This window comes from Nyctereutes procyonoides, unplaced genomic scaffold (genome assembly GCF_905146905.1).
Source record: "Nyctereutes procyonoides isolate TBG_1078 unplaced genomic scaffold, NYPRO_anot_genome, whole genome shotgun sequence".
NCBI lineage: Eukaryota > Metazoa > Chordata > Mammalia > Carnivora > Canidae > Nyctereutes > Nyctereutes procyonoides.
This window is the reverse complement of record NW_026575151.1, coordinates 13,266,629-13,279,461: the sequence shown is the minus strand read 5'-3', so window position 1 is coordinate 13,279,461 and position 12,833 is coordinate 13,266,629. Positions and strand designations below refer to the sequence as shown.

The 12,833-nt window shown below is 38.2% G+C and overlaps 1 protein-coding gene across 1 annotated transcript; it reads left to right on the top strand.

Annotated features, from left to right (window-relative positions):
• Positions 1–1,797: 1,797 nt before the first annotated feature.
• Positions 1,798–7,808, top strand: LOC129501855 (C-X-C motif chemokine 13-like). The gene is made up of 4 exons (XM_055313148.1): positions 1,798–1,883; positions 3,481–3,613; positions 6,678–6,758; positions 7,049–7,808. Exons 1-4 carry the CDS (start codon positions 1,820–1,822, stop codon positions 7,173–7,175), a joined length of 405 nt encoding a protein of 134 aa, XP_055169123.1. The 5' UTR covers positions 1,798–1,819; the 3' UTR covers positions 7,176–7,808.
• The last annotated feature ends 5,025 nt before the right edge of the window (positions 7,809–12,833 follow it).

Genomic DNA, 12,833 nt, shown 5'->3' with positions numbered 1-12,833 from the left:
TTACTCATTTTTGCTCTAACAGGGAGATATATGGTACATATAACAGAGGCAAATGTAAAACTGCTATACTTGCATCCCAAGATCAAATTGTACAAGGGTAAAATGAATGAGACATGGTCAGAAATTGGCTGTTTTCAAAAGAAACAAATTTTGGTGTATTACGGTGTTTAGATGTGTGTGTGCACAAGTACATGCGTTTGTGTCTGTGAGTCAGCAAAAGTACGGGAAGGCAAAAAGAAGAGCAGTCGTGATTTAGGAGAAACAATGAAGAAGACCAAGCAGATTTTGAAAAGATAAGCCAGATGGTGGTTTATCCTAGGGATATTTACCTTTGAAGTGTGTACATGTGGGTTTTAGAGTAGAAATTAGTCAAGACCTAATTGATAATGGATGGATAGATGGATGAATATGCACAAAAAGGCTATCTATTGAATATATTACATGTGTCAGGCACACTACCAAGAACTCTACATGTACTGTATGATTTCATTCTCCAAACAATCCTTTAAAATTAGTATTATCCCCAAGTGAAAACTGGTAAATAGAAGCCATAGATAAATTAAGTGACCTGTCCAAAGTCATTGACTGGGTGACTCCATAGTTTGCGCTCTTAACCTCTGGTTAATAACCCTGTGTGACAGCCACAGAGGATCATTGATCAGATCTCCCTTAAAGAAATAACTTGCTGGCCAGCCGTGAGAAGTACAGTTAGCTGACAGCCTGCAGCTGTTAACATCCCCAGGATCTGCTTGAGCATTCTACCAGAGACCATGATGTTTCTGAGAAACTCCAATGACTGAGCACGGCAGGGGTGGTAGGACCTGGATACTTCTGCCCATGGTGGGGCTCTTCTAGTAGACATTCTTTTCTCAAGATATCCCCATTAATTTGTGGCAGACTGTTTTGGATCAGCCCGGCAGTCTGAGGCTCTCCCTGCCTACCTACGCTCCCGCTTTTGTCTATCACAGGAGTCATTTTCAAAACAACAACAAAAGAAACTTCTTTTACTCTAACATCCATCTTAGCATCTGCTTCCCAAGGGACCAACCCACATATTGACTTTAGCATCTGATGAAATTTTAATGACACCCACCATTGACACCTGGCTTTCAAACTCGAGAACCTGCATACCAGAGACAGAAAGATTCTCTTCCTCAAAGCTGTTGCCTCCCTTCCTTCACCAAGACACAGGCACACCATGAGGAGACACATACCCTGCCCAGGACTTCCACAATGGTCAAATTACACAAGTAATGATATATTTCAGATAATGAAATAAAGTCAGCATAGAAATCTGTACATAAGGAAACATTCGTTAGATCTGCAAATATTTATTGAGCATCTGCCAAAGGATAGACTTTCTTACAAGGGACAGGGGCACAAGGATGTGCTTGACAGAGTCCCTAATTTCCTCAAATTCATTGAGAAAGCCTTCTGACCCTTCACTGAAAGTAGCAATCAAAACTACGATCACAGATAATGATCCTAAAGAGTGTGCTGTGCAACTGCCAGTCTGATGTCTTTTCCCTCTTCCCACCCTCAAATTTCTGCAGCATCCCTGACATTTATAGTCTACATTATCAAGAAATATTTCATTATGCTTATAGTGCTCTGAAGCCAATTCATAAAATTTGCAAGGGGAGTTCAAAAAAAGCAAGCTCAGCAATATTTGGGGACTTTTAAAAATGATGACACAGCTGACCTATTGGAGACAAAGGTGGTGGGAGGGCCCTCACTGGCATAAATAAATAGAAGTCCCTGTGCTCAGAGCCCACAGTTTAGACCCAGAGCTGAAGTCTGAACTCCACCTTGAGGCAGAATGAGGTTCACCCTGGGATCTCTGCTTCTCATGCTGCTGGTCTGCAGCCTCCCTGCTGTCCATGGTGAGAACTTTCACTTACCTTGTCATTGTACTTTGTGCAGAAATAGTCTTCAACCATTTCTTTCTTTTTCTTTTTTAATTAGAAAATGGGGAGCAATATGACTGGGGGGTACTACTCAACTGCTCCTAGGTTTCTAAAAGTAAGGTGCTTAGAGATTTAACTCTTAGAGGCTAGAAGCATGTAATATTAAGATTCTTATCCATAGAGGGAAATACTGAAATCCAGTGTCCATGTGACTTATACTTGGTTTATCTATTCCTGGTCTTTTTCAGATTCAGCTCTGCTACTACTAATTCTTTCTGTGTATATCTTCTTTGCTCTGCCTTTCAATGCTACCCCTTATGACTAAACCATTTATAAGGTTTAAAGATAATTGACCTCAACTGGTTGGTCTCCTGCAGGGAATGTTTGGCACAATTCTATACCGCTAGACTTTGACATGAGCCATTGTAAGCACAACACGGGTACTTCAGTCCATGCTTTCTGCAAAGAAGCAAACTTCTAAGTCTAAATGGGGTGACTGTGTTTGCATAAATAGATAAATATCTAATTGAAATTGTATGTTTTTATATAGCTGAAGAAATCCGAAGCATGTACAGAATGATATACTCTGCTCAGGTGTAAAAGACCAATTTTTGTTCTTAAGGTACAAGGAATTGTTTTTCAATTTTAATTTGCTTCACATGCTATTTTTATTCTTCAAGACCTTTGTCTTCCTTTACTCCATAAAGCTTTCCCATTACCCTGGCAAGTTCCTCTGTTCCCATTATGCATCCCATCTTGGGTGTAAAATACAATGTTCTGTGACATTTCAGTCTTTGTTCGTTGGTTTTCTCCTCCAAACTATAAATGCCTTGGGAGCCAGGTCCCTTTTATTTGGGGTCAAGCATGTCAAGCATGGTGGTAGACAGTAAGTTTAAAGAGGGTGGAATTCATTAAAATACCTGAAATAGATTACTTATGAAAGTATCTAGTACTAATGACCTAGATTACTTATAAAAGTATCTAGTACTAATGACCTGTGTTGTGAATAAAATAATCTTGAATTTTTATTATTGGCCTTTGGTTGGTAATGATTTGCAACATATGGAGGACCAGCATATTATACAAAAACAAAAAATATCTTCCGTGTAAGTTCCTCAGAGAGACGGGGGAGAGGGGTTGATTTGAACATGATAAGAACAAGAACTCTCTTACAGCTTCTTATTGCTCTGGGGACACTGTAAGGAATTCATATCTTTGGTTTTTATGTGTTTGGAGGGAAGATCAGTTGACTTTACACTGTATTAATTAAACTGAGTTTAAGTCCCCATAGTGGTGGTTCTTAAATTTTATTATTTAGATAATTACCTGAGCACCAGTAAACACTATCACTAATTTCAATAGGTGTTATGTTTTTAGAAAGCTGATTTTATTTTTAAGATTTTGGTAGACAATATTTGAAAATAAACCAAGACAGGCAGAAATACACAAACTAAAAGCATCTGGGTGAAAGCGCTGACTTAAAATGTTTAAATCTTCATATGCTCTATATGAAAGATTAGTAATTAAATTCAAATTATACCAAAGGGATTAAAATATCTGATTGTGTTTGCAGGTGTTCTGGAGGCCTACAACACAAATTTAAAGTGTAAATGCATCCAAGAGACCTCAGGCATTATTCCCATCCAGCTCATTGAAAGGCTTCAGATCTTCCCTCCTGGGAATGGGTGCCCAAAAAGAGAAATCATGTAAGTTGCAGGAGAAAAATGTATGTTATTCTATTCTCCCCATGAAAATCAGATCAAATCTGGGAAACGAACAAAGGGTTATGGAAGGGGAGGCGGGCGGGGGGATGGGCTGACTGGGTGACGGACACTGAGGAGGGCATTTGATGGAATGAGCACTGGGTGTTATACCATATGTCGGCAAATCGAACTTAAATAAAAAAAAAGACACACACACACACAAAAGAAAATCAGATCAAATGTTTCCATATAGTATTTTTTAAAAGATTTCATTTATTTATTCATGACAGACACAGAGAGAGAGAAAAAGAGAGAGAGGCAGAGGGAGAAGCAGGCTCCATGCAGGGAGCCTGATGTGGGAGTCCATCCCGGGTCTCCAGGATCACACCCCGGGCTGAAGGCGGCACTAAACCGCTGGGCCACCCAGGCTGCCCAACCACATAGTATTTTTTAAGTATTGTTGACACACAATATTGCATTAGTTTCAGGTATATGCATAGTATTCTTATGCAAGAATCTCAAAGTGATTTACTCTGAGGGTTGCTAACAATTCTTAAGATAATAATAAGACTCAGTAATATTAAGTACCTACTTTGCAGGGGTCCTAAGTGCTTTGTGCACATTCACCCATCTTAGTCCTTTAACAGCCCAATTAAGTTATGTCTACTGTTATCACTCCTCTATAGAAGCAGAAACTGAGACTTAGGGAGGTTAACTAAGGCATATCACTAGAAAGGGACAGAACCAGGACTCTACCAGGTGTTACCCCACCAAGCCTCTTCTCTCCTCTACCAAATTCAAATTGCCAGCAGAAGTAAACACTTTGTTCCCCAGAAGTTAAAGAGCAAGAAAATAAGTATCCACAATAGTTCTTAGTCCAAACAATGGGTGACGGGCACTGAGGGGTACACTTGACGGGATGAGCACTGGGTGTTATTCTGTATGTTGGTAAATTGAACACCAATAAAAATTAATTTATAAAAAAAAAAACAAAAAAAACAAACATCTGTTTTATAGACGCGTCCTTTAGCTTTAAGATCATCTTTGATTGAAGAGTTAGGCTAAGGGGACAGTAATGATTGCAAGAAATTCAGTAGGTATTTTCTTTTACTGAAATGTTGTTTCTGTGACCCTTCCTTTTCAGTACTTTAGAGCAATCTGTTGATACTTCTATCATAGCACATGGCACATCAAATGAGAATTTACACATTGCATATAAGGCCCCTAGTAAAATGTCCGGCACAGTAATAAATCACAGTAATAAATGTAATAAATGTTTAGTAAATGTTAGCTGTGATTATTATAGCATCACTATATTGAAATAATCAGGTTTGTGGTTCTCTCTCTCTCTCTCTGTCTTTCACTCCCACCACAAAATAAGTTCTCTATAGACAGGGATCAGATTTATTTGTTTCTCTCCTCCCAGTGCTTTATCCCTTTCCTAGCATAGAATAGAGGTACAAGCAATGTTGGATTGTTACACTTAATATTTTAAATAAAGCCATAGATCTTTTGTGTATCACTACTTGGAACTTTGATTTCTCCTTCCTATATCTATCATGAACCATATTGTCACCACCTGTGACAATACCTTGAAGTATTAGTTAAAGCATCTTTCTTAGGGCATCCCTGACTTCATTTTCATTAGCAGCTCTTCTTTTGGACTTCTTTAGACTTTTGATACATTTGTAAGCAACTGCTTTTTGTTTGTCCCATTTTGCTATGGGTCTTTCTTGCACTAGTTGTATTCAACTTATAAAAAAGAAATGTGGGATATTAAAAATATGTATGCAAAATTTTCATTAAAAAGGCATTATACTTTTCCTAATGTCTTCACCAATAAAGGTTCTAACTAAATTTGATTTTAAATCCTCTCACCAAATTTGTTTCTGAATTTTAATCAGATATGGAAACAAAACCTGGAAATTATGAGAAACTCATAGCAATTGGATAAAAATATTGTGAGTTCAGATGGTCAGAAATCTATTTTCCATCATAAACTTAGAAACTGATTTGGAAGGTTCTGCTCAAGAATCTAACAGTGCTATGGTCTCTGACCTCTCTAAGATCCATTTACTAGGGTAGAGTTTCAAAGCTAGATGGGTGGATCCTTGCTATCTGTTATTTCATAACTAAGGTAAATATGAAGAAATTGTTTTGTTCAAAGTCCATCCCGATAGAGAGTTGAGTGTCCCAGATTGCTATACCTGGGAGACCTCATGGCTTCCACTGCGGGTAAAACATTTGGCACTGTGTCCAGCACTGATAACCATTCAGATTCTGCCCATGTATATTGGTGGCTAAGTGTGGGTTCTGGAGGCAGGTATCCTTCATTTGGATGCTGCTCTACCATTGCATTTGTTGTGTAGTTTTGGAAAAGCTATTTAAATTCTCTAAACCTCAAGTTTCTCATATGAATGCAAGGAAATAATAGTTCTCTTGTACAGGATTTGTGTGAAATTGAGATAATTTATGTTACCTGCTGAGCATAGCAATTGACACACTATACGCACCTGATCAATATTAGCTATTAATTATTGTTGTTGTTTTTGTTGTTGTTGAATCTCTTACAGCAGTGAAAGACTCACTAACTAGAGGTTCAACAAAATGCAAATGTCACTCTCCTACATTAAATTTCATTGAATTTTTTTTCAAATAAAATTTTCTCAAGAGAGTGTTTTCTATAATTTATTTTGTTCTCCCAAGCTCAATGGACAAATGCATTTTGAAGATATTGTGATATAGATTTCAAAGTGAGCCAATCTTGGAGTCAGCTATTTGATCCACCTCCAATTCATGTAAAAACTGTCAGCAAAGCATTAACCCCTGACATGTGAGATTCTATAAACTTCATTTTCAGCTCCACTGGCTCACACACGACCATTCTGCAAATGGTGTTTTCCTCATTCCTCAGATTTCACACTGTAAATCACATACTTCAGATGCTAAAATGCCCACCTCCAATTTCACTTCATCCAGGAATGTTTTTATACTTAACTCTCTTTAAGTGTAGGATTGACTAAAATATAACGATGCTTTATTTTTATTTTTGTTTCTTTTCCCCCAGAGTTTGGAAGAAGAATAAGTCAGTTGTATGCTTGAACCCTCCCATCAAATGGACGCAAAAACTAAACAAAATATTACAGAAGTAAGTCAGGCATAACATGGGCTTTCAGGTTCCAATATGTACTGAAGGTTTTCCCTTTAATGGGCAAAGTGGAGACAATTTTATATTTATGAGAAATTCCTAAGGCAAATACCTTTTTTCACTATTACTTTTCAAATGAGTAAGGGTAACCGATTTCAGTAGCTCAATAAACTAAATTGGGAGCCAATAGGTACAATATTCCTTTTTTGACATCTTTAAGGAAAAGCCAGTTTCTAGTAAGACTTTCTCTAAACATAACTCTCTTGTTTTTTGTTTTTTTTTTTTTACAGAAAAAAATGCTACTTCAACTCAACCAGCTGCAGTGCTGAAGAAAAGAATCAACTGATGCCAATATCCTCACTAAGGACACCTGTATTCCACCCTGAACCTGCTCTAGGTTTTAGTTTTGTATTTTGATGAATCTTTCCAAGAAAAAGAACTTCCCCATATAAGCAAGCATGAAAATACATCTAAAAATAGCCCTACAGAAGCTGATGGGGTCAAGTTGGGATTTCTAAAAAATATAGTACCCTATATACTTGGGCTTTGCATTCTTATTCATCATGGAGGAAAGTTTCTTTGAGGATAGTTACTTAGTAATAAATCACGTAGGTTTCTTTTAATAGTTTACCTATTGTTTAGTGCTAAATTCTCCTAGAAGATGAGGGAATAAAAAATTAAACCTCAAATCTGAAGATGTGGCTTGAGTTAAGAAGGACATGATGGAATTCACTTCAATCATTTTACAAGAAAAGTAGACATCCATCAGGGACTTGAAACTTGCCTAGGAAACCCACAGAACTTTATGAGACAGAGGTCTCTCATAGTAGAGATCTTCCATTTGAAAGCTCACTATTGAGAGAAATGGGGTCCTACCTTTAAAGAGTTCTTTTATGAAATTTACTGCCGTAGACAAAAATAAATAGCACTCAATTGATCCCCAGAGTTAAGTTCACAGAATATTCATGAACAGCATTTAAAAGCTGATATTCAGGTGTACTCATACATTTGCTTTGATGAAATTTTTTTACTCACATCTTTTGCAAAAACTTTTTTTCTTAGTCTCTGGTACCTGATTCTTAATGCTTATTAATCTAATGCTATTCAATAAACTTGAGTAAACATTTTACTTAATTATGAGCAACTCATTCTTAATGGAGCATTTGCTCAAATTTAGATATTCTCTGACTCATCACAATGAAAAGTAGGATTTCATCATATTAGTTTTCATTTGCATGATGCTTGTCTTTTACAGATGATCTAAATTATGTGGCGACAGATAAGTAAAGTTATTCCTGATATTAACACAGTGGGAAAATGCTTGACTATGAGAGCCTCTTTTCCTTGATATACTTATCATTAATTCCATGAGAAATTTCCAAACTTACCAAAACCTACTTTCACTGTCTTATAATATTGATTCTCAAAATCTCCAATGTTTCCTTTGACAATGTTTTGCACTGGATTTGATGAACAGAAGCAGATCCTTAAACCCCCAACCTCAATCCTCTCCTTTCCTGGATGCAGCCTGTCTGTCCCGTCAGGGCTGGGCTCTCCAAGTGGGCTGAGCTCTGCTGTCCTAGTACCCCTCATTCCCTTTGCCACTTTAGGGGGTCCATTCCAGCACACCCAGGCACACCCAGCATACCGGGCTCCCACTTTTATTTTTCTTTTTATTTATTTATTTTTATTAAATAGATTTCTTGGATGGGAGTAAAGAGAACCTATTAATCCTACATTTTCTGTCATCTACAATTCAGTGTTTATTTCTTTAACACACACACACACACACACACATACAAGGGGTTATTTTTGCCATCAAAATCCTACATTCTAGCTCTTTTTGGATTTCTCCTTTTAGAGTCAGGAATCACATCCCTCTTTAGTTTTATTTTGGTCTTCTCCGAGAATGCAGCTAAATGAATATTCAGGACCCTCAAATAAGAAATAATACCATTTCATATGAGACAGGTACTATTATTTTGATAGCCATTAAGAACCCTAATTTTACAGAGATATAGAAGTTGGCCATTACACAGGGGTTAAGTAACTTTCCCAAGGCCAAATGGCAAACCAAAATTCAAACTCAGGCAGAGTTCATGCTTCTAATCACCACACTATGCTGACTCTATATGGAGTAGACATTACCAGATGCATTTTATGAAAGCAGAAGCTGAGGCAATAAGACATTTACATATCTCAGATCACATAACTAGTAAGAGGCAAAACCAGAATTCAAACCCTGTACTCCTAAGCAAATGATCCTAATCCCGACACTATACTACCTAAAGTTGGCTTATCCCTAAATGTATTTCTTACCTCAGCCCCTTTGTCCACCATTTTTTCAGTGCCAATAAAAGCTCCATAAGTTTCAAGCCACTCTTGGTTTGAGAGGGCAACATGGAGGCAGTGGGCAAATATAAGATGAGAAGCAAAACAACAGGGCCAGGAAGCGTTCCCAAACTTGTTTTTCTTGCCATACAAGTACCTACTTCTCAAAGTCAAAGTAGATTTAGAGATATTCAGCCTGATTTGGGACAGGGATCTTAACCCACAGTTAAATACAGGGTGACATGTTGAGCTAGTTAATGGAGTGTCTGAGGAAAAGTGATCTTTAGCTGATCTGAGTGGGTTTGAGTTCAGAAAGGAAAAATAGTGAAATAGTAAGATAGACTTAGGTAATTCAATGGCCCCATACATACAAATCTACACATAAAAATTAATTAAAATCCAAAGTAAAGTAGAGTCAAAGAGAACACAAGGTAATGCTGACCAAAGCAGGATGTTTAACTCTGGGAAATGGAATGCAGGAGCAGAAGGCCAAGCTACACAGGGAGCTCTTAGTAATGGAATATAGGGAACCTCTAACAAGTGAATTGAGCTTCAGTTGCTCTATTTACACCTATCTGACCATAGAGGCCCTGGAAGGAAAAAATTGTTTCTCAAAGGTAATCCCGTTTATGAGGGCTCCACCATTATGAACCCATCTGATGCTAATTATCTCCCAAAGGCCACGCCTTCTAATACATTGAAGGGTAGTTTCAACATATGAATTTTGAGGAGACACAAACATTCAGTTCATTGCAACCCCAGCGCCTGTTACATTCCTATAATTTTGTCTTTTCTGGAATGTTATATAAATGGAATTATGCAGTATGCATTCTTTTTGTCTGGCTGTTTTCATGTTACAATAGATTTTGATAACATAATTCATCATGTTATTGAATGTATCAAAGACTTATTTTTTGTTGTTCCTGACTCCTATTCCATTGTATAGATACACTATAGTTGATTCATTCACCAGTTGATGGATATTTGAGTTCTTTCTGGTTTTTGAGTATTATGGATTTGTTTTAACATGCATGCATGATTTTGTTTCTCTTTTTTTATTTTTATTTTTTATTGGAGTTCAATTTGCCAACATATAGCATAACACCCAGTGCTCATCCTATCAAGTGCCCCCCTCAGTGCCCCTCACACAGTCATCCCCATCTCCTGCCCACCTCGCTTTCCACCACCCATTGTTCGTTTCCCAGTGTTAGAAGTCTCTCATGTTCTATCTCCCTCTCTGATATTTCCCACTCATTTTTTCTCCTTTCCCCTTTATTCCTTTTCAATATTTTTCATATTCCCCAAATGAATGAGACCATATAATGTTTGTCCTTCTCCGATTGACTTACTTCACTCACCATAATACCCTCCAGTTCCATCCACGTTGAAGCAAATGGTGGGTATTTGTGTTTTCTAATGGCTGAGTAATATTCCATTGTATACATAGACCACATCTTCTTTATCCATTCATCGTTCGATGGACACCGAGGCTCCTTCCACAGTTTGGCTATTGTGGATATTGCTGCTAGAAACATCGGGGTGCAGGTGTCCCGGCGTTTCTTTGCATTTGAATCTTTGGGGTAAATCCCCAACAGTGCAATTGCTGGGTCATAGGGCAGATCTATTTTTACCTCTTTGAGGAACCTCCACACAGTTTTCCACAGTGGCTGCACCAGTTCACATTCCCATCAACAGTGCAAGAGGGTTTCCCTTTCTCCACATCCTCTCCAACATTTGTGGTTTCCTGCCTTGTTAATTTTCCCCATTCTGACTTGTGTGAGGTGGTATCTCATTGTGGTTTTGATTTGTATTTCCCCGATGGCCAGTGATGCAGAGCATTTTCTCATGTGCTTGTTGGCCATGTCTATGTCTTCCTCTGTGAGATTTCTCTTCATGTCTTTTGCCCATTTCATGATTGGGTTGTTTGTTTCTTTGGTGTTGAGTTTAATAAATTCTTTATAGATCTTGGAAACTAGCCCTTTATCTGATATGTCATTTGCAAATATCTTCTCCCATTCTGTAGGTTGTCTTTAGTTTTGTTGACAGTTTCTTTTGCTGTGCAAAAGCTTCTTATCTTTATGAAGTACCAATAGTTCATTTTTGCTTCTGTTTCTCTTGCCTTCATTGATGTATCTTGCAAGAAGTTGCTGTGGCCAAGTTCAAAAAGGGTGTTGCCTGTTTTCTCCTCTAGGATTTGGATGGATTCTTGTCTCACATTTAGATCTTTCATCCATTTTGAGTTTATCTTTGTGTCTGCTGTAAGAGAATGGTCCAGTTTCTTTCTTCTGCATGTGGATGTCCAATTTTCCCAGCACCATTTATTGAAAAGACTGTCTTTCTTCCAGTGGATCGTCTTTCCTCCTTTATCCAATATTAGTTGACCATAAAGTTCAGGGTCCACTTCTGGGTTCTCTATTCTGTTCCATTGATCTATGTGTCTGTTTCTGTGCCAGTACCACACTGTCTTGATGACCACAGCTTTGTAGTACAACCTGAATCTGGCATTGTGATGCCTCCAACTATGGTTTTCTTTTTTAATTTTCCCTGGCTCTTCGGGTCTTTTCTGATTCCACACAAATCTTAAGATGATTTGTTCCAACTCTCTGAAGAAAGTCCATGGTATTTTGATAGAGATTGCATTAAATGTGTAAATTGCCTTGGGTAACATTGTATTTTCACAGCATTAATTCTTCCAATCCATGAGCATGGAATATTTTTCCATCTCTTTGTGTCCTCCTCAATTTCTTTCAAAAGTGTTCTGTAGTTTTTAGGGTATAGACCTTTACCTCTTTGGTTAGGTTGATTCCTAGGTATCTTATGCTTTTGGGTGCAATTGTAAATGGGATTGACTCCTTAATTTCTCTTTCTTCAGTCTCATTGAGTGTATAGAAATGCCACTGATTTCTGGGCATTGATTTTGTATCCTGCCACGCTACCAAATTGCTGTATGAGTTCTAGCAATCTTGGGGTGGAGGCTTTGGGTTTTCTATGTAGAGTATCATGTCATTGGTGAAGAGCGAGCGTTTGACTTTTTTTTAAGTTTTTATGTTTTTTTTATTTATGATAGTCATACAGAGAGAGAGAGAGGCAGAGACACAGGCAGAGGGAGAAGCAGGCTCCATGCACCGGGAACCCGACGTGGGACTCGATCCCGGGTCTCCAGGATCGCGCCCCGGGCCAAAAGCAGGCGCCAAACTGCTGCGCCACCCAGGGATCCCGAGAGTTTGACTTCTTCTTTGCCAATTTGAATGCCTTTAATGTCTTTTTGTTGTCTCATTGTTGAGGCTAGGACTTCCAGTACTATGTTGAATAGCAGTGGGGAGAGTGGACATCCCTGTCTTGTTCCTGACCTTAGGGTAAAGGCTCCCAGTGTTTCCCCATTGAGAATGATATTCGCTGTGGGCTTTTCAGAGATAGCTTCTAAGATGCTGAGAAATGTTCCCTCTATCCCTACACTCTGAAGAGTTTTGATCAGGAATGGATGCTGTCTTTTGTCAAATGCTTTCTCTGCATCTATTGAGAGGATCATATGGTTCTTCTTTTTTTCTCTTGTTGATATGATCAATCATGTTGACTGCTCTATGAGTGTTGAACCAGCCTTGCATCCGAGGCATAAATCCCACGTGGTCATGGTGAATAATCTTAATGTTGTTGGATCCTATTGGCTAGTATCTTGTTGAGAATTTTTGCATCCGTGTTCATCAGGGATATTGGTCTGTAATTCTCCTTTTTGGTGGAGTCTTT

Coding starts and splice junctions, on each gene's coding strand:
- LOC129501855 (XM_055313148.1), top strand. CDS start 1,820: ATGAGGTTCACCCTGGGATCTCTGCTTCTCATGCTGCTGGTCTGCAGC. Junction 1,884..3,480: donor CAGCCTCCCTGCTGTCCATG/GTGAGAACTTTC, acceptor TTGTGTTTGCAG/GTGTTCTGGAGGCCTACAAC. Junction 3,614..6,677: donor TGCCCAAAAAGAGAAATCAT/GTAAGTTGCAGG, acceptor CTTTTCCCCCAG/AGTTTGGAAGAAGAATAAGT.